General features: G+C 41.2%; 1 protein-coding gene across 4 annotated transcripts in view; it reads left to right on the forward strand.

Annotated features, from left to right (window-relative positions):
- The first annotated feature begins 18,416 nt into the window (after positions 1 to 18,416).
- LOC109929883 (ubiquitin-conjugating enzyme E2 W) overlaps positions 18,417 to 24,893 on the forward strand; it is a 53,981-nt gene continuing 47,504 nt past the window's right edge. For 3 of the 4 annotated variants that reach the window (XR_007261920.1, XM_048595785.1, XM_048595787.1), the window contains exons 1-2: positions 18,417 to 18,475; positions 19,527 to 19,618. Coding sequence is in view for 3 of the 4 variants with exons in the window: in XM_048595785.1 (XP_048451742.1) it covers positions 18,461 to 18,475; positions 19,527 to 19,618 (107 nt within the window). In the remaining variant the exon portion in view is untranslated. The other variant, XM_048595786.1, reaches the window with a different exon arrangement.

Consider the following 24,893-nt stretch of genomic DNA (forward strand, 5'->3'; position numbering starts at 1 on the left):
TCTGTGCAAGTGCTCACATCGCATGACATAACAAGTGTTTTTTAAAGTTTCAGTTTGGAGGCAGTACTGAGACTGCAGCAGGAGCTTTCAGGTCAAAACGGCACATTTTTTTTCGGGAGAAGCTAGAAAAAGCAGCTAGATCAGTGTTTTATTACCATGGTGTACCAAAATTCGTTTCCATGGAAATGAATGCGAATCAAAAAATGGATGGGTGGCAATGCAGCAGAAAGGCTAGGTTTTATTGTTTTTCCAAATTCACATTTCAATTTTCTTTCAAAACTAATGCAATTTTGAAAGGAATAATGCTTCTGATTATCTCCAGTTTTGTTGATGATAAGAAAACTTAGCAATTGATTCATTTACCTCAACAAAAAAAACTGCATTCTGGAGAGCTAAAATAAAATCCTGCTAAAAGTGCACCGGAGGTCACTCAGCAGCACATGGAAGAAAAGAAAATGACATTTCATGTGGGTACTTTATATGTGTCTTCAGTTCTGAGAATGTCTGTACACACACATACACACAGTTTCACACTTTCCATTCCCAGTTTTCACAAACCATTACTGGACATTCCCAAATCTGTCAAGCCCTTGCTTTTCCCTTTTTTTTCCTGTCGTTAGAGCCTAAGCCTTTTAATGCTGATATTCCTCATCCTTGCTCACTCTGACAAACTTCAGGATGCGTCTACAAAAAAAAACAACCCAATTTGAACAGCCTGTTTTATAAACATCCAGTTGGATTTGTGCTTATAGATTAAAACAAAGTGAATACATTGGCTTTTTATAAAAATAAGTTATGTAATGAATCAGAACATAACTGTTTCATGGGCAGCTGTGATACTGAATGTGATATGGAGCCACACTCAAAATCTTGAGGGGCCCGGACAGATTAGATAGAGCAAAACTACTCTTATTGGCAGAAGGATCAAGAACCAGAGGCATTGATTTAAGATGATTAGCAATAGAACCAGAAGTTGCATGAGGAAAAGCACTTTTACATAATGAGAGGTTGGCAACAGGAGTGAACTGGCTGGCTGAGTGTGATGAAAACAAATTTAACTGTGGCTTTCAAAAGATAGTTGTATAATTATCTGAAGATTAAAATTAAATCTAATTTTTTTTTAAATAAACATATACAACAGTAGAGAAAAAGTGAAGGAATGAGACTAGCTATTAGCCATTGCAGAAACACAATACTTCGAATAGTTCCTGTGTTGTAACTGTTCTCTGATTCTATGTACAGATCAGGAGGTTCCAGATTCAATCCCTGATATATGCATACCTGTCTGATCTCTGCTGAATGTAACAGTAACAAAGCAGCAATTCAACAGAGATTATTTTGATAAAGGAGGGAAAACAAATTTGAGACTCTGCTGTTGGTCATTGTTCAGTGATGTCAGTCGGAAGATCCACATATTTAGACATTTAATGAGTATAGAAATAAGCTGCTTTGTGATTTCTCCTAATTACATATTTCCGTCATCAATTTGTACCCTGTATGACTCAAAATATACATTTTATCCCCAATTTTGAAAGAATATTTTTCTCTGAGAGAATTCCCTTAATGTTCCAGTATTTTTTTCTTTTCTGTTGATGGTCACTTCCGACTCCTTTATTAGTGCTGATCTGAATCTTTATTCAGGCTGAGGATAGTCTTACATCCTGAGCTTTTATTGATACTACACAGAGTGACTTTGATTCCTGGGAGAAACAGTTATTGATATCAATGAAGAACAGCACACTGGCCATGCCTGCATCACTGCCTACTGCCATTGATGTAACTTGAATGGTGCTGGAATAGACACTACACAAGTGAATTGCTTCCCCTCACCTCTCATTGACCCCTCTCACTCCCCTGCCCAAATGTTTGCTATTCCTTCCCATACTGACGTATGTTTCTTTCAACATTGGTTGTACTGTGGAATCATTAAAGTGCTTTTGTACCATACCAGCAGATTGTCCACGGTATTGCTTGTGGTAACTTGGATGCTCGTCTGCTTTCACAGAATCAGAATTGTTGTGGTGCAAAAAAATGTCCATGTCTGCAAAAGCTCTCTGAGCACTTTGACTTATTGTCAATCTCCTGCCTTTTCCCCAAAACAATGGCCATTGTTTCCAGTCAAATAATCATCCAATAGCCTCTTGAATGCCTCAATTGAACCAGCCTCCATCATACTTTCAGGCACCTCATTCTATCCCCTAACTATTCACTGTGTTAAAAAGTTTTTCTGACCTCACATCTGCTTTTTACCAAAACACTTTAAACCTATGCCCCTTGTAAATTCTTTTAGGAGCAGGAATAGTTTCTCTCTTTCCAGTCTGTCCAGCCAGTCATGATTTTGAAAACTTCCATCAAATTTCCTCTTAACCTTCTCCTCTCCAAGAAAAATGTCCCAACTTCTCCAATCTATCCTAATCAATAAAGTTTCTAAATGCTAGAACCATTCTTGTAAACTTCTTCTGCATTCTCACCAATCTGTGCACATCTTTCCTAAAGTGTGGAGCCCAGAAATGTACAAAATACTCCAAGTGACGTCTAACTAGTGTCTTATATATGTTCAGCATAAACTCTTTGTCCTTATACTTTATTCCCCTATAAATGAAACCTAGAATAATATAAACAGCTTTATTAACAGCTCACACTACCTTAACCTGCAATCTTTAATAATGTATGCAAAGATACATCCAGGTCTCTCTGTTCCTGCACAATCTTTAGAATAGTACTGTCTCTCTTTGTTCTTTGTACCAGAAAAATATTATGAATCACTTTATTGTCTCAGTCTTTTTCTTGTTTTCATTTCTACTGGTTGTATGAAGTGACCATATCCTAAGCCTTTACCAATGCCAATCTGAATTCAGACTGAAGACAGTTCTGAAGTCTTGAGCTTATATCAGCACTTTGCAGAATGTATCTGATTCCTAGGACTATCAGTAATTAAAAGATATCAATGAATATCAGTTACAATGGCAGGATGGTTACAGTTCCGCATAATATATTATTCTACCACTATACTAAAGTTTCGTGTAGTTAGCCTATTCTTTCATTGCACTGAACTTACAAGGTATACCATGAGGTCAATTAGGAGATAGTAGGAACTGCAGATGCTGGAGAATCTGAGATAACAAGGTGTAGAGCTGGATGAACATAGCAGGCCAAGCAGCATCAGAGGAGCAGGAAAGCCAACGTTTAGGGCCTAGACCCTTCTTCAGAAATGGGCTTTCCGGAGGGAGGAGGGTAACTTCTTCAAGGTAGGCATCCTTAGAAGAGGATGAAGAAGGGTCTAGGCCTGAAACGTCAGCTTTCCTGCTCCTCTGATGCTGTTTGGCCTGCTGTGTTCATCCAGCTCTACACTTTGTTATCTTAGATCAATTAGGAGGTTAGTTTTTATCTGTAGATTTGAAGATACTTGTAAAATTTGGCTCTTCCTGAATTCAGAACAACCAGCCATACATTACTGGCTTTGTTCCTATTTTTATACATTCATGTTATAATTAACTTTTCTGCAGAATGTTGTGTGAAGCAATGACGTTTGAAGTGTAATAAACTCAAAATACAAGTTGTATTGGGATCCCTCATTTTATTTATCTAAGTCCAATGAGACGCTGTTTTATAAGAATGTGATGGAGTGTATGTTATTGGGCTGTGCTGCTATATTTTTGACACTGTTTAGAATAAATTGATTGTTCCAAAGAAGAAAACAATAAAAACAGATGAGCTTGTATATTGAAATTGAATTGTAAATTGTTGGAGAATTTAGATTAAATATATAGCAGTAGAAAATCTGCACCTCTGTTTGCCAACCTGTGATTTGTCCCCTTGAAAGTGAATGAGCAGAAAATCATGTTAGGAAATGCAGAGTTGGAGTTCTTATTTCATTGTGTGTAAAAAAAAAGGTTTGATTAATTCTAGAGCTTCAGAGATGATAATGCTTCTTAAGTAATAATCAAGTAAAATATGCGGTAGTTTGAAAGATTTTTGTATACAATATATTGAATCACCATATTCAGTCAAGAATTTTTTTTCATTTTTTGGATGTGGGCGTCGCTGGCTGGCCAGCATTTATTGCGTGTCTGTAGTTGCTGTCGAGAAAGTGGTGGTGAGCTGCCTTCTTGAACCTCTGCAACCCACCTGCTGTGCGTTGACCGACAAAGCCATTAGGGAGGGAATCCTAGAATTTTAACCCAGCTAATGAAGGAACGACGATGTATTTCCAAGTCAGGAAGGCTTGGAGGGGAACTTGCAAGGGCTGGTGTCCCCATATATCTGCTGCCCTGTCCTTCTAGATGGAAGTGGTCGTGGGTTTGGAAGGTGCTGTCTGAGGATCTTTGGTGAATTTCTGCAGTGCATCTTGTAGATAGTACACACACTGTTGCTACTGAGCATCGGTGGTGGAGGGAGTAGATGCTTGTGGATGTAGTGCCAATCAAGCAGGCTGCTTTGTCCTGGATGGTGTCAAGCTTCTTGGGTGTTGTTGGGGCTGCACTGATCCAGGCAAGTGGGGAGTATTCTATCACACTCCTGCCTTGTGCCTTGTAAATGGTGAACAGGCTTTATGGAGTCAGGAGGTGAGTTACTTGCCACAATATTCCTAGCCTCTGACCTGCTCTTGTAGGCACTATGTTTATGTGGTGAGTCCAGTTGAGTTTCTGGTCAATGATAACCTCCAGAATGTTGATAATGGGGGATTCAGTGATGGCAACACTGTTGAATGCCAAGGGGTGGTGGTTAGATTGCCTCTTATTCATGATGGTCATAGCCTGGCATTTGTGTAGTGTGAATGTTACTTGTTGTATTTGAACATAGACTGCTTCAATATCTGAGGAGTCACAATTTGTGCTGAACTTTGTGCAATCATCAGTGAACGTCCCCACTTCTGACCTTATGATGGAGGGAAGGTCATTGATGAAGCAGCTGAAGATGGTTGGGCTGAGGACACTACCCTGAGGAACTCCTGCAGAGATGTCCTGGAGCTGAGATGATTGACATCCAACAACCGCGACCATCTTCCTATGCTTCAGGTATGACTCCAACCACTGGTGAGTTTGCCCCCTGATAACCATTGATTCCAGTTTTGCTAGGGCTCCTTGATGCCAATTTCAGTCAAATGCAGCCTTAATGTCAAGTGCTGTCACTCTCACCTCAGCTCTGTCCATGTTTGAACCAAGGCTGTAATGAGGTCAGGAGCTGAGTGACCCTGGCAGAACCTAAACTGGGCGTCACTGAGCAGGTTATTGCTGGGCAGGTGCTGCTTGATAGCGCTGTTGATGACGCATTCCATCACTTACTAATACAGACTTACTGATGGGGCAGTAATTGGCCGGGTTGGATTTGTTCTGCTTTTTATGTTTCGGACATACTTGTGCAATTTTCCACATTGTTGGGTAGAGGCAAGTTCTGGAACACAAGTCATCAGTACTATTGCCAGAATGTTGTCGGGACCCATAGCCTTTGCAGTATCCAGTGTCTCCAACTGTCTCTTGATATCACGTGGAGTGAAAGCTGGTATCTGTAATACTGGGGACCACTGGAGGAGGCGGAGATGGATCATCCACTCGGCACTTCTGGCTGAAGATTGCTGCAAAAACTTCAGCTTAATCTTTTGCACTGATGTGCTGGGCTCTTCCATTAATGCGGATGGGGTTATTTGTGGAGCCTCCTCCAGTGAGTTGTTTAATTGTCCACCACCATTCCCGACTGGATGGGGCAGGACTGCAGAGCTTAGATCTGATCTGTTGGTTGTGGCATCACTTAGCTCTGTTTATCACTTGCTCCCATGCCAAACCTGGTGAAGCCACCAAACAGGACTACTTTGGCATGCAAGTAGTCCTGTTTGGTGGCTTCACCAGGTTGACACCTCATCTTCAGGTGTGCCTGGTGCTGCTCCTGGCATTCCCTCCTGCACTCTCCATTGAACCAGGGTTGATCCCCTGGCTTGCTGGTAATGGTTGAGTGGTGGATATGCCAGGCCATGAGGTTACAGATTGTTTTGGAGTACAATTCTGCTGCTGTTGATGACCCACAGCGTCTCATGGATGCCCAGTCTTGAGGTGCTTGACCTGTTTGAAGTCTGTTTCATTTAGCTCAGTGATAGTGCCACACAACACGATAGAAGTTATTCTCAATGTGAAGGTAGGACTTCGTCTCCACAAGGATGGTCACTCTTACCGATACTGTCATGGACAGATGCAATTGCAGCTGGCAGATTAGTACGTATGAGGTAAAGTACGTTGTTCCCTCTTGTTAGTTCCCTCACCACCTGCCGCAGACCCAGTCTAGCAGCTATGTCCTTTAGGACCCGACCAGCTCGATCAGTAGTACTGCTGCCGAGCCACTCTTGGTGGTGGACATTGAAATCCCCCACCCAGAGTACATTTTGTGCCGTTGCCATCCTCAGTGCTTCCTTGAAGTGTTGTTCAACATTAAGGAGTACTGATTCATCTGCTGATGGAGGATGGTACGTGGTAATTAGCAGGAAGTTTCCTTGCCCATGTTTAACCTGAAGTTACGACGCTTCCTGGGGTCCAGAGTCAATGTTGAAGACTCCCAGAGCAACAGCCTCCCGACTGTATACCACTGTGCCACCACCTCTGCTGATTCTGCCCTGCCGGTAAGGCAGGACATATCCAAGGATAGTAATGGTGGTGTCTGGGACATTTTCTGTAAGATATGATTCTGTGAGTATGACTATGCCAGGCTGTTGCTTAAGTTGTCTGTGAGACAGCTCTCCCAATTTTGGCACTAGTCCCCAGATGTTAGTGTGGAGGACTTTGCAGGGTCGACAGGGCTGTTTCTGCTGTTGTCTTTTCTGATGCCTAGGTCGATGCCAGGTAATCCATCCGGTTTCATTTTTTCCTTTGAGACTTTGTAACAAATGGACAACTGAGTGGCCACTTCAGAGGACAGTTGAGAGTCAACCAGATTGTTGTGGGTTGGGAGTCACATGTAGGCCAGACCAGGTGAGGATGGCAGATTTCCTTCCCTGAAGGACATTAGTGAACAGATGGGTTTTTCCTGACAATCAACAATGATTTCATGGTGATCAGTAGACTCTTAATTCCAGATTTGCAGTTATTTAATTCCAGTTATCATCATAGAATCCCTACAGTGTGGAAACAGGCCCTTTGGCCCAACAAGTCCACACCGACCCTCAGACATCCCACCCAGAACCATCCCATTACAACCCACCTAATCCACACATCCCTGAACATTATAGGTAATTTAGCATGGCCAATCCACCTAGCCTGCACATCTTTGGACTGTGGGAGGAAACCGGAGCCCCCAGAGGAAACCCACGCAGACACAGGGAGAATGTGCAAACTCCACACAGACAGTTGCCCAAGGGTGGAATAGAACCCAGGTCCCTGGCGCTGTGAGGCAGCAGTGCTAACCACTGAGCCATTGTACTGCCCCATGTAATGGGCATTACATTATAAGCACCTCTGTTTTACAGTAATTGAACAAACCAGATTGCAATTATGTGGTATTCTGGGGTTTTGGCTGGAATTTTGAAAGTAAAGTTCTGCACTTAGTTGATTTTTTCATGAAGACTGTAAATCAGTTACTTTGTTCCTTTATATGTGTACTCAATCTTATCTCTGACCTTCTCTAAATCCCTGAATGCACAAATAAATTGTAGACAACATTAACTAATATTGAGGGAATCTTACCATTTAGCAACACTAGTTATACAGCACTGGCTTTTGTTAACAGTGGGAGGGGTTCCTGGGATTTGGCAGCATTCCATTGAAAGTTTATGTTGATTTTCATCTGAAACATTTTGACTCAAATCACTTCTAGAATTTTGTTGTTTTCTTTACCTGTTAGAGCCTGATAAATGTACAGCCAATAGGGGAGCTTTATTTAAAATTTTCAATTTGAAAGGTGCACAACTGCTGATAAGCCTTTGGTCTTTTGAAACATTTGCCTTATGAGCTTTCAAGATGAATTTTCGTTTCTTTTATTGTTTGGAAAAACTCTCCAGAAATCATAATACTGCAGTAATCTAGGCTTTCGTCAGACAATATTACAAAGAAAGAAATTGGTAGATTTAGCAATGGTGAAAATATGTGGTTGGAAGCTCAGCTCAGGGTCAAATATGACAGCAAGGCTACAAATAGTCTGGTTTAACCTCAGCCCGTTGCTGGGGAGAGGGATGGAATCAGTGGCTAGGGAATATATTTTGAACTGGGCAGCAAAAACAATGGCTTCAGTCTTTCTAATATTACGTTGGAGGAAATTTATGCTAATCTAGAATGGAATGTCAGACAAGCAGTCTGACAGTTTATCTACAAAGTAGAAGTAGAGAGAGGTGATGGTGAGGGTGACCTGTAAGCAGAGTACTTGTGAAAATTAATGCTGTTTTTCAGATGATATTGCAGGGGAAGCGTGTAATTATTTTTAGTCAAAAACAGAAGTTGCTGGAAACCCTCAGCAGGCCTGGCAGCATCTGTGAAGACAAATCAGAGGTAATGTTTCAGATCTGGTAACCCTTCCTCAGAACTGATGGTAACTAGGAAAATATTGGTTTATATGCAGAGTGGGGTGGGGATAATGAAGGAAATGATAGGTGGGGATAGAGACCAAAAAGAGACAAGAACAGTTGGACAGACAAAGGAGTGGATAACAATCTGCATGGGAGAGTGAATAGTTGCTAATGGCAACTGTTAGTGCTACGATAGGTAGCGTGTAATGGCAGACTGTGATAACAAGGCCTCGTGTGTGGGGTGGGGGGCTAGGACATGGGAGAGTTTAGGCTCTAAAATTATTGAACTTGATATTGAGTCCGGAGGGTTGCAAGGACCCGCTGCCTGCTTCTGCCCCACAGAACTCATCTCTTCCTATCTTGACTCGGTCTTTTTTCCCCTGGTCCAGTCCCTGTCCACTTACATCCACGATGCCTCTGATGCTTTACACCAGTTTTGGAGGTTCCGGTTTGCAGGAACCAGCTGCCTCCTCTTTACCATGGACATACAATCCCTCTACACGTCCATCCGCCACCAAGATGGTCTCAGGACTCTCTGCTTCTTCATGGAGGAAAGGCCTGAACTGTCCTCAAACACCACCACCCTTGTCCGCTTGGCCAAGCCAATCCTCACCCTCAACAACTTCTCTTTTAACTCCTCTAATTTTCTTCAGGTTAGAGGGGTGGATACACACATGGGCCCCAGTTTTGCCTGTCTCTCCATGGGGTATGTGGAACATTCCTTGTTCCAATCCTATCCTGGTCCCCACTCACAACTCTTTCTCCGATATATCGATGATATCACCGGTGCTGCTTCCCCTTCTCATCCGGAATTAGAAAAGTTAATCAATTTTACTTCCAATTTCCACCCCGCCTTCACTTTCACCTGCTCCATCTCTGACTCCTCTCTGCCCTTCTTCAACATCTCTGTTTCCATTTCTGGGGATAAACTGGCCACTAATATTCACTATAAACCCAATGACTCCCACAGCTATCTGAACTTTACATCCTCGCACCCTGCTTCCTGTATAGACTCCATTCCATTCTCCCTGTTCCTCCGTCTCCGTTGCATATGTTCCAATGAGGCCAACTTCCACAAGGGAGCCTCTGAAATGTCCGCCTTCTTCCTCAACCAAGGCTTCCCCAGCACTGTTGTCAGGGCTTTCAACTGGGTCCAATCCATCTCCTGCACTTCTGCCCTCATCCCCTCCCTTCCCCCCTGCAACAGAGATAAGGTTCCCCTTGTCCTTACCTACCATCCCACCAGCATCCACATCCAGAAGGTCATCATTTCTGCCATCTCCAGCAAAATGCCACTACCAGACACATATTCCCATCCCTTCCCTTGTCTGCCTTCTGCAGAGACTGTTCCCACTAGGACACCCTCGTCCACTCCTCCTTCATTCCCAACAACCCCCCACAGCCCTATGGCACCTTCCCCTAGAACCAGCGAAGGTGCAACCCCTGCCCATTTACCTCCTCCCTCCCCAGTATCCAAGGGCCCAGATATATCTTCCAGGTGAAGCATTACTTTACTTGCACTTCCCAGAATCTAGTGTACTGCATTCGCTGCTCACAATGTGGTCTCCTCTACATTGGGGAAACGAAGCATGGCCGCTTTGCTGAACATGTTCAGCCCGCAAAAAAGACCCTGAGCTTCCAGTTGCCTGCCACTTTAACACACCACCCTGTTCCCTGGCCAATATCTCTGTCTCAGGCTTGCTCCAGTGTTCCAATGAAGCTCAGCGCAAGCTGGAAGAACAACACCTCATTTTCTGCTTGGGGACCTTGCAGCCCTCTGGTTTCAATATTGAGTTCAATAATTTTAGGGCCTGAACTCTCCCATGTCCTAGACCCCACCCCACATACCAAGCCTTGTTATCACATAGTATGCCATTACACACTAGCTATTGTAGCCACTAACAGTCTCCATTAATAACTATTCACTCTCCCATGCAGATTGTTATCCACTCCTTTGTCTGTCCAACTATTATTCTCTTTTTTTGGTCTCTATCCCCACCTTCATTTAGTCCTTAAACCCCGCTCCCCCCAACTTTATCTTCTGCATATAAATCGACATTTTCCTATCTACCATCAGTTCTAAGGGTCACCGGACCCGAAATGTTAACTCTGATTTTCTCTTCACAGATGCTGCCAGACCTGCTGAGCTTTTCCAGCAACTTCTGTTTTTGTTTCTGATTTACAGCATCCGCAGTTCTTTCGGTAATTATCTTTAATGCTTGGTGTCATGATTTTGAGTTGGCTATTTGGGCTGCGGGATTCTTTGTTTAAGCTGTACTCTATTTTATAAATATAATCTGCTTAACAATTGTAAAACAAACTAGTTCATGTATATTCATCATTTCATCTTAAAATGTCAATTAATCTAGCTTCAGGACACTGAAGAAGTTCATGTTTGGTAGTGTGTGTACATAGTATCCAGTTCACATATAAAGGAGGTCCTATTGTTACAATCCTCACCCAGAAAATGCTAATGTAAGACTGGATTGTAGGCAGTAAGAATAAACGCCAGATCACATTATATGCAGCATCCACTCACAATGGAGATTATTCGTAATAATAAACTTGAAAATGCAGATTGAAGATTCCTAATGGTACGTTAATAGACTTTCAATTTACTTTATAAGTAAAAGAAGATTTTAAACTTCTGTAATAACTGATAATAGAATGATTGCAAATTATGATGGAAAATATCTTCATTCAAACTGTGGAAACATTTTCATTGTAAATGATTTTCTCAATACTTGTGGCAATATGAAGAAAACACCACAATTTTAAAGTGAGTACAGGAACAGAGTGAGCTGGGAGTTTACAGGTATGCTTCTTCCAAGGTGGCAGTACAGGGTGGTAGGACTGTTCAGAATGTGTATGAAATATTTGTCTTTATAAGTAGAGGTGTGAATATGGAGATTATGCTAAACGTTATAAATTTCCTGATTAGACATTAACTGGCATATCATGTCTAAACCTAGCTGGTTTATTTTTTAAAGAATGTGGAGTGGTTGCAAGGGAGCCTCACTAGAATACTTGAGATGACTAAATCAACTTATGTGGAGAGATTGAATCAGAGATAGTAGGAACTGCAGATGCTGGAGAATCCGAGACAACAAGGTGCAGGGCTGGATGAACACAGCAGGCCAAGCAGCATCATAGGAGCAGAGATTATTATCTTTACAGCAGAGAAGTTAAGGGAGTATTTAATACAAACGTTTCCTTTCAGGTCTGTCCTCACAGGTGGACATGAATGATCCCATGGCACTATTTTGAAGAACATCAGGGGTGTTGTACCTGGTTACCTGACAAATATTTTTCTCTCAATCAACATCTTTAAAATAGATTATCTGGTTATAATCAGATTGCTGTTTCTGGAAGCTGACTATGCACAAATTGATTGCCAAATTTCCTACACTGCAACAGAGAATACACTTGAAATAGTACTTCATTGACTGCAAAGTGCTTTCAAGTGATTATGAAAAACACCAAATAAATCAAGTCTTTCTCTTTTTATTCAAAATTCTGAAGGGCTTAAACAGTTTAGATAAAAATAAATCATTTTCACAGGCAATATCTTTAGTAACCGGATCACATAGTTGTAAGATAATTGGCCAAAGCACAAGAGGAGGAGGAAAAATATGTTTTATAAGCAATTTTTATGATCTAGAATGCCTGCCTGGAGGGATGGTGGAATTAGATTTATTACTGTCACACGTGCCCAGACACAGTGAAAAGTATTGTCTGGCATGCTATCCAGACAAATCAGACCTTACATAAATACATCAGGGTAACAGAACAGAGTGCAGAATATAGTGTTACAGCTATGGAAAAAGTGCGGAGAAAGATCAACTCTAATATATGAGACGTCCACTGAAAATTCTGATAACAGCAAGGAAGAAGCTGTTCTTGAATCTGTTAGTACATGTTTTCAAATTTTTGTCTCTTCTGCATGATGGAAAGGGTGGAAGACAGTATAACTGGGGTGGGAGGGGGTCTTTGATGATGTTGGCTTCTTTCCTGAGACGGCAGGAAGTATAGATGGAGTCAATAGATGGAAGGCTGGTTTGCATAATGGACTGGGCTACGTTCACAACTCTGTAATTTCTTGCGGTCTTGAAGGGACCAGTTGCCATGCCAAGCTGTGATGCATCCAGATAGCTCGCTTTCAATGGTGCATCTGTAAAAATTGTTAAGAGTTATTGTGGTCATGCTGAATTTCCTTAGCCTTCTGAGAAAGTAGAGGTGTTGGCGTGCTTTCTTGACCGCATCAACATGGATGGACCGGGACAGATTGCTGGTGATATTTACTCCTAGGTACTTGAAGATCTCAACCATCTCCACCTCAGCACCACCGATACATACAGGTGCATGTCCTCCACTGCTTCCTGAGATCATTGACCAGCTCCTTCAGTTTGCTAACATTAAGGGAGAGTTTGTTTACCTCATTATACCATGCCACTGAGCTCTCTGTCGCTTTGCTGCACTCTGTCTTGTTGTTGTTTAAGATCTGACTCACTACTTTAACGTCTCCAAAGGTTGTTGGACACGTTCATGAATAGGAAACAAAGGCAGGGCTATACAAAAGAGCAATGAAGTGAGACTCATTGGATAGTTTTCTCAAACAGTTTGACACAGTCACAATTGACTGAATATAGACCCCTCTGTTCTGAATGGCACTGTGATTGACACCTTCACATTCATTGCCTGCATTTGGTTTACCGTGGAGATTCTTCTGTTTAAAAAAAAGTCTAAATGAAATATAGATTTTTGCAATACATTGTAGATATTAGATCTCCTCAGATTCAGTTCCGAGTAATAATTTCCCTTGATGCCTTACAAAAGCAATCTCTTCAACAGTTAGCATGCATAAATGTTGAATTTCTAAAGAATTGTTCAGTCAGTATAGCTTAGTACTCAATAAACCATTCGGACAATAACTTCAGTTTCTGAACATTTTAATAAAATTAAATAGAATCTCCTTATGCAACACTTAAGACAGTTTTAAATTAATATGAATAAATAATCACATTATCAAGCATTAGCAGAAAACTCAAAGATTAAAGTTTACAGATGGGTCAAAAAGAATGCAAGATTGGATATTTTGTAGATACGAGTTCTTAAGAGATATAATTGGTTCAAATTTAAATACTAAATCTTAAGCTGAACAAATAAATACACTATTGTATTCAATAAAGAAAATATAAAGAAGGCATAAATTATTTTAAAGTTCTAATACCTCTTAATAAATACCTCAATGTAAGAACAAATGAAAATCTTGAAAGGGCAAAACTTAACTGAAGAGTTTAGCATTCAGGGAAGCGGTAGATAATTTCTTTCATGATCACTACAGATTTGTGGAAAACTCTCACTAGGGAGCTTTGAAATCAGGATTCATAAGGAACAGGATTGTTGTTGGAATTATTGATGGATCTTTGTCAGGTTTATTATAGTCCAAAGAATCTATTTTGGACTGGAAAAGGATAGGTCAGAGCACTTTCTAGATGGTATGAGGTTAAATATGATGGATGTCCAAAGAGATTAGTGGGTTCAGGTGCACAGATCTTTAAAACACCATGAACAGGTGCAGAAAATAATCAAGAAAGCCAATGGATTTCTGGCCTACAAATACAAGACTGGAATATAAGGATGTAGAAATTTGCTGCAATTATAGAAAACCTCCTTACATCCCTCTTGGAGTACTGTGAGCTGATGTGGACACCACACCTCAGGCAGGATATATTGGCCTTGCAGCGACTACAAAGTTGGTTTACAAGAATGACACCTGGCCTTCAGGAGTTAAGTAATATGGAGAGATTATACTAATTAGGCCTGTTTTCTCTAGTATTTAGAAAGGGGTGATATGATCAAAGTCTTCAAGATATTAACAGGAAAGGACAGGGTAGATAATGATAAACTATATCCGCTGGTTAGAGATTCTAGAACTTGGGTATTGTCCGAGAATTAGGGCCAGACTGTTGAGGAAAGATATTAAGATTTTAGCAAAGATTTGTAGCTCAGGTTGTGGGTGAGGTTGTTGACTTGTTCGCCAAGCTGGCTTGATTTCGTTCAGACATTTCATCACCATGCTAGGTAACTCATCAATGAGGCCTCCGATGAAGCAATGTTGTTCTATTCCACTTGGAATTTACACTGTCCAGTGCATTATGATGAGTAGTGTCATTTCCAGTTTTGTTCTGTATGGGTTTGAATATGGGGTCCAATTCTATATGTTTGTTGATTGCATTATGGGTTGAGAACCATGTCTCTAGGAATTCCTGTGCATGTCTACGTTTGGCTTGGGCTACTATGGTTACATTGTCCCAGTTAAACTGATGGCCTTCGTCGTCTGAGTGTACTGATAGTAAGGAAAGTTCATCGTGTTGTTTTGCTGCTAGCTGATGTTTGTGTATTCTGATGGCTAGTTTCCTTCCTGTCTGTCCAATGTAATGTTTGTGGCAGTTGTTGCATGATATTTTGTATATCACGTTGGTTCTGCACGTTGTGGGATTGGGGTCTTTAATCCTTGTGAGTGTTTTTCGTGGAGTGGCTGTGGGCTTGTACGCTACCATGATTCCTAGTGGTCATAGGAGTCTCATTGTCAGTTCTGACATGTTCTCGATGTAGGGCAGTGTGTCCAGTGTGTTAGGGCATTATAGACAACAACAAGAGGACACAGGACAAAGGCGGCATAGTGGCTCAGTGGTTTGCACTGCTGTCTCACAGCACCAGGGGCCAAGGTTCGATTCCACCCTTGTCAACTGTCTGTGTGGAGTTTGTGCATTCTCCCAGTGTCTGTGTGGGTTTCCGCTGAGTGCTCCGGTTTCCTCCCACGGTCCAAAGATGTGCAGGCTAGGTGGATTGGCCATGCTAAATTGCCCATAGTGTTCAGTAATGTGTAGATTAGGTGGGTTATAGCGGATGGGTCTGCGTGGGATGCTGCGAGAGTCGGTGTGGACTTGGGCTGAAGGGCCTGTTTCCATACGGTAGGGAGTTTAAGTCATCAACTGACAACGAGACTCCTAATGACCACTAGGAATTATGGTAGCACACAAGCCCACAGCCACTCCACAACAAACACTCACAAGGATTAAAGACCCCATTCCCACAACATGCAGAACCAACGTAATTTACAAAACACCATGCAACAACCACCACAAACATTACATCGGACAGACAGGAAGGAAACTAGGCATCAGAATACATGAACATCAGCTAGCAGCAAAACAACACAATGAACTTTCCTTAATATCAGTACCCTCGGACAATGAAGGCCATCAATTTAACTGGGACAACGTAATCATAGTAGCCCAAGCCAAACGTAGACATGCACAGGAATTCCTAGAGACATGGTTCTCAACCATAACGCAATCAACAAACGTATAGAATTGGACCCCATATACAAAGCCATACAGAACAAAACCAGAAATGACACTGCTCAACATAAGGGACCAGACAGTATAAATTCCAAGTGGAATAGAACAACATCGCTTCATCGGAGGCCTCACTGATGATGTTACCTAGCATGGTGACAAAACCTCTGAATGAAAACAAGCTGGCTCAGCGCGCAAGTCAATAACCTCAAAGATATTAAGAAACACATCTTTATTCAATGGGTGGTAGATGTTTGGAAGCTTCTTCGACAAACGACAGTGGATGCTAGATCAGTTTTTCATTTTAAATCTTAGAAAGATAAATTTTTGATAAGCAAGTGTTCGGGGGATATAGGCCAAAACAGGTATACAGAGTTAGGCCATTCAGCTATGATCTCATTGAATGGCAGAACAAGCTCAAGGGACTGAATGACCTACTCCTGTTCCTAATATTTAACATTAGAAAAGTCATTCAAATGAATGGAACTAGAAACCAGGATAAACACTTAAATCCTGAGAGATTTATTCTCCACGAGAAAAACAAAACTTGCAAAGATGGTTGGTAACTTAATTCAGGATGACTGCTGGGAGATTTAATACAGGTAGTTTTGGGCGTGTGCCAACAAGGTGAATGAAGCTCCAGCAGGTTTACCTGGAGTGAATGAAATAAGAGACTTGCCATTTGCTCCCACCTTCAATACTGAAGTGGCATCTTAGATGATATGTTCAAATATCTGAAGTAGAGTTTGAACTAACCATCTTTTGACTCAGAGGAAAATATTTGCCACAGACTAATTGCTGGCTTTGATAAATGAAAGAAATACAAATAAATGTCACAAAAATATTCACAATGATAAAAATGTTAAGTTGAACACACTTTGGTGGCTAACTTTGGTCATCATCCAGCATTCAATGTTAAATCTGCTGTATCAATTTGTCCTGTGTGCTGTTTTGTGTCTGAACAACTACAGTTAAAAGATTCATCACTGAGCTCAAGTGAGTTGTATGGCTCATTTTGGTTCACAGTATTTGCTTCTTCTGGAAATCTTCGTCGATGGTTGTCTTCTGAAGGTTCTTTGATTATGAAAAGAATAGAAAACACTTCTATCACTCCTGTCAAATTGCAGACTGCCTTCTTGCTGGCAGAATGAAACAATTCTCTTATGCCAACACAGACTCTATCAAGATTGCCTTTCTTCTTTAACATCCCATCATGAGACTAGAAAGCCCAATGAAATCTTCTCTGGTTGCCCATTTACCTGTTGGTAAACAATGGTTTGTTCACAGACCAGTTGATCTCATGTACTTGATTTCATTCGTCGAACTCCTTCAGCTATGCCAAGAATGTTGAGGTGAAGAATTGCCTGCAAGCTCCAACAGAGAGAGGTTAATTGTGAATTACAGAGATGTTGTATTACTTGTATCATACCCTTATTTTTGAGAGATTTTCCCCTGAAGCATGTACTTTCCCTGTAGGCTGTATCCTACAGTTTAGCTACATCTTCCAGCAGAGATCCTAAACTAAGTTGCCAGTCATCTCTTCCTTGCAGCGAGGGAGTCAGTGTGAAAGAATATAAAACACATAATCTATAATGGACTTAAAAATCAACATGAGCAGAACAGTGCAGTCCTGATTCATACAAAATCACAGAACTGGAAAAGCATTCAGGAGCCTGAAATGTGGCAAAGCAACATGATATGACAACATTGCACCAGAATTCCTGTGCCTGCTGACTCAACTCAATTCAATTCATGAATGAGTCGGGTATGGGAAAGATCATTCCGCAGAATGGAAAACATCTCAGATTGGGCAGCCAGTTATCAACCGACTTGTTGCGTGCTTTAAGATCAAAAACATCTTTGATGTTGATTCTGTTTCTGCAGCGCGTGTCCAACTTTGCACATTCACCAACCACATGGAAAATGTCTTCCAAAGAACGTGAAGTCAGGCATAAGTGCTGCTGGACCGCACAGTTGCCCATAATACAGTGTAGCACACTGCTCTTAAAGCTGTCCAGAGTGTTTCCAACGTGGGTAATTTCCTTCGCAATAGACAATTTAGAGGAGAAGTGCATGTGGAACACTGGCCAATGGGCTACTATAGGATAAGGTGGTATGTATGTTGAAGATAGGAGTTGGATGGGTAAAGGAATAAAGGATGGAGATGGAGCCCACCTTTTCCAATCTACCATCAGTTCTGAGGAAGGCTCAGGGCTCTCTGGACCCAGAACATTAACTCTGCTTTCGCTCTGCCAGACCTGCTGACTTTCTCCAGTAACTTCAGATTCCCAGCATCCGCAGGTCTTCGTTTTATTTCGTGTTTTGACGCTGTTTGACCGACATCAGACGTCTCGGTGTTAGGCAACCACGGAGAAGTTCCCAACGGTCTCATGAGACAACAAGATGCAGGGCTGGATGCTTGTTGTCTCGGATTCTCCAGCATCTGCAGTTCCTACTATCTCTGATTCAATCTCTTCCAACGGTCTCATGCCTAGGGAGCGCGCACGCCGTGCCCACGTGGCTTGAGGGAGACCGTGCGTGCGCCATGACGCAATCCCGTTCAGCGGTGTCTCTGGCACGGAGGGGGGCGGGGGGGAAAAGGGGGGTTTCCATCATGGCGTCAATGCAGGTGAGTGCCTGATGTGTTCGGCGGCGCTTTAGCGGACGCCTTCTCTTCTTCCTGCCGGGGTGGCCGTGTCGGCTTCTACCCGCAGTCGAGGGAAGAGCCGGTCCTACGACCTCTCGGTATCTGCATCCCGTCTTTTCAGCGGGGCTTGCCTGGGTTGGAGGGTGGGGGGGAGCGGATAAGCGAGGAAGCCGAGTGGAGCGGCCCGCGGTTGTTTGTGTACGTTTTCACAAATGTGCGGCTTCTTGAAACCGCGGCGGTGAAAAGTGCAGAGGGTTGTGGGCGGACTCCTAACGGAGCGGGATGTCGACCCGTGAGCCCTGGGTGGTGGTTGGGGTGAGTTGGGCTCCATCTCTCCGCCTGTCCCTTGTTTCTTTCCATCCAGGTGATGGCAGCAGCATCGCGCCCTGTGAAGGTTACAGGTGCCAGCGACACCTGTCGAGGCCCACCACAGGAACAGCAATGGGCTCGAGTCACTTCTGCTATCAGCAGTCGTTATACGACTTGAGTTGGGCTTCTTCAATTTCAGGACCTTTAACTTTGCTCCTCTTTCCCACTTTCTCATCCCGATGTGTGCTTATCCTGTCGGGGATCAAGCCTGACCACTTGTGTAAATGCACAGTATGTGGACTAACACCTCGTTTGTGTACGCACCCTCCGTAGTAAAACTTGCATCAGTTCAGAAAATAAAGGCCGTCCATTTTAATTAGTAGTTATCCACATCTTGAAAAGTGTGATTGACCGAGTTACTGCACTTTTTCTCGTGCACGATATAGTGCATATATATGTAAAACTGTCAAGCTTGCACTAGCCCAGCAATTGTACTGATTAGCTGAGTTTGTGAAGGAAATAACTACAGTATTAATTTAGGAAGGTATGAAACTAGGCAAAAATTTTACACAACTGCATTCAAATATGTTAATTTTAAAGTGAAAATCAATTGGAAGCAAACCTTCACAGAATTGGGGATAATTATAATTTGAATAATTATACCCCGGTTTGCCTAATATTACAGTAACTCATTTTTTTCTAACTGTCCTATTTTCTCTAATAGAAAAGGTTACAGAAGGAGCTAATGGCTTTGCAAAATGACCCACCCCCAGGAATGACTTTAAATGAGAAGAGTGTACAAAATTCAATAACGCAGTATGTACTTTAATATTTTAATGTTAATTTTAAAATGTGAAAAGCAGGTATAAGGCAGGTAGAGTTTTTAAAATTATTGGCAGTTTTACTAGAGTTAAAGATTATTTTCTAGTATCATTGCTATGTAGTTATCAGGATATGGACAGGATTTGTGCGGTCTGTTAAACAACTTGTATTGCATTGTTTCTGAGAAGGGGTATTTCAGGTTACAAAATGATCGCTGGACTAATCATGTTTTGTAAATAAGTTGAATTAGTATGATTGTACAGTGTGTATATTTTAATGGAATTTGCTGGATGTTTATCGAGTGAAACAGTTTTTTAAAGGTTTATATAAATAATAGAAGTATAACAGCTCAAAAGCTAAGTTTACAATAATAACTTGTTTTAAGAATGTTAGTTTTGAATAAATTACTGGAAATTTGAGGACAGTACAAAAACATTGTGGATTTTGTCAGAATCTATAGTACTATGTGATGTGACTGACACCTAAGTAGTTTTAACGTGGTGATTGTTTACTGAATTGGTTATATACTGTCAGTGTTTGTGCAGTATAACTAACATTGTCTCATATCCTATGGTATACACATTGCGTGTGTTTACCTTGACTTAGGGAGTTAACAATGTCTGACTATTAATAGCAGTAACTCTGAAATGTTTTTGTTCTTAATATTTGTACGTACCTTCATTGTTTAATTTTTCACAGTATCAAATAGTTTTGAACTGTATATAATCAGTGTAATAAATCGTAAAGTCTCTGCACGTATGAACACACTTATTCTACCTGGTGCCTCTGACTTCTGACCAGTTTCAGTTTCATATTTGCTGTATGTAATGAGTTGAATTTGTTAGTGAAATATCATAGAGTGATGCAATGGAGTTATTTGTTTCTTAAAAAAAAACTTGATTTGCAAGAAGATTAGTCCTATAAATGATCGCTTGCAATATGTAACATTGTGCAGGTTTATAGAATGTTTCCGGCATTTAACTCAGTTAATTCACAACAAAAGGAATTGAGTCCAAAATCTTGTTTATTAAGAAACTTTGTAGAAGTATAGTGCATACATTTAATCTGAATGTTTAGATCTTGTTCTGTTGGAGATAGGTGACATTGGCTCAATAGTAAACACCAAGCTCCATTTTTAGTTAAATTTATTAGCAAATAATTTCTATATTTGAACCAATTATATTTCCGCAGTATACGATGTTATCATATTACAACTAATCAAGAATCTGCAACCGCTATTACAGTGACTCAGTGGTTAGCACTGCCACCTCACAGCGCCAGGGACCCAGGTTCAATTCCACCCTTGGGTGACTGTCTGTGTGGAGTTTGCATATCCTCTAAATGTTTGCGTGTGTTTCCTCTGGGTGCTCCGGTTTCCTTCCACAGTTGAAAAATGTGCAGGTCAGATGGATTGGCCATGCTAAATTGCCCATTGTGACCAGAGAGGTACAGGCTAGGTGGATTAGCCAATGGAAAATGCTCGTTTACAGGGATAGGGTAGAGAGGGTGGGTTGAGGTGGGATGCTCTTTGAGGGTCGGTGTGGCCTGCTTCTGCACTGTAGGGATTCTATGATTCTGTGATATTTAATGATCTAGTTAGCGTAAACAGCCCTTTGCAATAAAGAATTCCCCTGTTTCACAACCCTCTGATAAAAGAAATGTGCAAGCCCTTATTCTTGGGATTATGCCCTTTGGTTCTGGACACTCTCACAAAAGGGTAACAATTTTCCTTATCTACCCTGTCAAATCCACTAAATCTTGTATGTTTTGATGATATATCCTCAGTTGCCAGAAAACTTAAGTGAAATCAGATGAAAAGTACTCATTTTAGTGCCTGAGCCAAACCTTCTGACTCCACAAAATCTTCTTCCTTTTGGTTCTTTATTCACTCTGCCCCTACAGAAGACTTTTTAGCTGCCAGACTATTTATATGCGCTCTGTATTCTTTTAGTTCCTTTTTCAGTTCTCACTGTACTGTCTGCATTCAGTTTGGTTCTCCTATGAATTATGAGCCTAATAATTAATTTGAATTAGTACAAAATGTCTTGATTTTAACTCTCTTTTAACGTTTTATCATCTTGATTAATCTACAAAGTATGACTTCTAAGGCAGATGCATCTTTCCCGAAGTTTGCCAACAGTCCATTTGTCATTTTGATTTTTTCTTGTGCTGTGAGTGGGCTTTTCATAATTTGTGTACGTGTACACCCAAATCGCTTGGTTCCTTAACAGCTCCTAATCTCTCTCTGTTTTTAAATATTCTGTTTCTTTTTCAGACCTAAGGAGGTCATAAACTCATACAGCATGGAAACAGATCCTTTGGTCCAATTAGTCCATGCTGACCCAAACTAGACTAATCCCACTTGCCTGTGTTTGGCCCATATCCCTCCAAACCTTTCCTATTCATGTATTTATCCAAATATCTTTAAAATGTTTTAACTGTACCTGCATCCACCACTTCCTCTGACAGTTCATTCCACATACAAAACAATATCTGTGTAAAAGAAGTTGCCCCTCGTGTCCTTTTTAAATCTTTCTGCTCTCACCATAAAATATGCCCCTAGTTTTGAACTTGCCCCATACTATTCACCTTATCTATGCCCCTCATGATTTTACTAACCTCTATAAGGTCACCCCTCAACCTCCTACGCTTAAGTGAAAAACGTCCCAGTCTATTTTCCTAACTCAAACCCTTCATTTCTGGCAACATCCTGGAAAATCTTTTCTGAACCCTCTCCAGTTTAATCATATCCTTTCTATAGCAGGGCAGTCAGAACTGTGCACAGTTTTCCTAAAGGGGTCTCACCAACGTTCTGTCTAAGGAGGTGGAGTGGAATCAGGGCTGCACTTTACTTACTATACAGGGAGCCCCTGACTAAAGGCTATTTCCCTTGATTTCACCGGGTTCTGCTGACAACCATGCCAATCCTCCTAGCATTGTGTCCATACTAAATGGCATGGTAACACATCAGCACTGAGAGCCTGATATCTCTGGCTGAGGGGCAAAGTGCAAAAAGGCAAGGCATAGATACTGTGAGCATTCAGGTCAGTTCAAAGTGAGTGAGAAAGCAAGTGAACAGGCTAGAGATGCAGCGTGATCCGGTCCATGAGCTGGGCATGGGCCCCTGAGAGTAAATGTTCTGTGCTGCTGCAGTACAATGATAGCTACCATGCTCCCTGAGGTTCAGCATTGAAGTGTAGAAATTTACTGTTAGTAGATCAGAGAAGTGCTGTGAGATTTCTTAGCTGGCCTATAACAGATGCCAATGTCTGAGGATATGGTGTACATGTGGTCGTGTCCATGGAACGCACCCTGACATGCTGGTTTCTGATGTCCAACAAGAAAGTCCATCAGAGCAAGCTGAAATCAACAGGGACCCCCTCTAACTTCTATGTAGAGAATTATTTGGGCTTCTTGCCTTTATTAGTGAAGGCATTGAATAAAAAAGGAAGGAGGTTATGATGGATCTGTATACGGCATTAGTTAGCTCGCAGCTGGTGTACTACGTACAGTTCTGGTTGCCACACTATAGAAAGGATGTGTTTGCCATAAAGGGGGTCGAGTAGAGATTCACCAGTATGTTGTCTGGGTTGGAGTGCTTCATCCTCCAGCAGCTGTTCAGGAGAGAGATGATTTTACTTGGTTGGGCAGGGAGTTTGTGGTGAGAACCAAAGACAATAATTTGATTTTTTTCAATGCATAGTGGAAGAAATTTCCTCCTCAACTACTATCCTTCTTTTCAACTAAGCTTTTGGGATTATACCATGGCTTGGGTTCTACTACTTTATTCATATTGTTATCATTGTAATACTTTGTTTCGCCCTCATCCATAGGATCTTGGGACTTAATCCATGTTCTGAGTGTCATATCTATGCAGACATTTGCTTCAGATTTAATTGTCGTAAAGTATTTAATGTTCTCATGACCCTTGTGAACTTCAATGATCTTTAGGCTAATAATTTGTCAATAATTCATCACTGAGCACACAGCTAATGAAAATAATCGTTGACTATTGAGAGGTTTTTAAATCTTTTCAAAATCTTGGAAATCTCAGTCAGACAAACTTGGCTTGTTTCCACTGAAGTTTGGAAGTTCAATCACTTGATTGAAATTTACAAGATCCTGATTGGTCTTGACAAGGTAGGTGTGGAAAATGTGTTTCTGCTTGTGGGGGAGAGTCCATAACTAAAAATTAAGGGTTGCCATTTAGGACAGATGTGGGAGTTGCGTGACTGCAGAATTTCCTGCTCAAAAGGCAATGGAGGTGGCATCATCAAATTCTTTTAAGGTGAATATAGATTCTGGTAAGGCAAGGGAATCAACAGTTATTAGGGTAAATGAGAAAATTGAATTCAAATTGTAGAAATATCAACCATGGGATTTTATTAAATGACAAAACAGACTCAGTGGGTGGAGTGGCTGATTTCTAGTTCATACATATGTAACTTATTGACATTCTATGCTTCAGTAGAAAAATATTCATTTTTACACCTGTGGTCCTTACTATAAACCATCTATTCTAGTTTGATCATTGTGATGTTTCACATGGCTGTTAAAGCCTTTCCATGACAGGGTGTCCAGAACAGTGTGAATAATGTAATGATGACCTAATCAGTACAGCGTTATTTCTAGCTCTGTCGCAATATATATCACAAAACCCTTTTTACTAATCTGTATTAATATTTTGCTAGATTTCTTTGTCCTTTCTGCCTGAGTTTTATAGATTGCGTTATAGAGTGGCTGATTTTGTTCTGTCTTCTCCACCTATATACGTACATACATACAAAAATGCACACTCAATCCCCGCAATGACTTCTGCCTAATTTGAATTGTAACATCTACTACCCTGTGCATTTGTCCTCTCAAATCACCATGTCCTGCAGATTGATATTATCAGCAAAGCTGCTATTTTTCTTGTGCCTGTGTTCAATTCACATAATTGGACTTTCTTGTCAGTTGCCTTGCGTATGTCTGATTACATAGCCTGTAGAGCCATGTGTCATAATAAATGTTATTATGCTGTATGTCTTGGAATCTATGTATATAGCTGTTAAATCATAGAATCATACAGTGCAGAAGAGGGCCTTTGGCCCAGCAAGGCTGTACTTCTAAAAATATATAACTATCCACAGTAGGCCCATAGGTTTGAATGTTATGACACTTTCCCTTTTTAAAGTACTTTTTAAAGTAGGGTTTCCTGCCTGAACCACCCTCTCAAGCGGTACATTCCAGACCCCTACCACCCTTCTGTTAAATCCCCTCTAAACTG

The sequence above is a fragment of the Rhincodon typus genome, chromosome 4, assembly GCF_021869965.1.
Source record: "Rhincodon typus isolate 14 chromosome 4, sRhiTyp1.1, whole genome shotgun sequence".
NCBI classification, from domain to species: Eukaryota; Metazoa; Chordata; class Chondrichthyes; order Orectolobiformes; family Rhincodontidae; genus Rhincodon; species Rhincodon typus.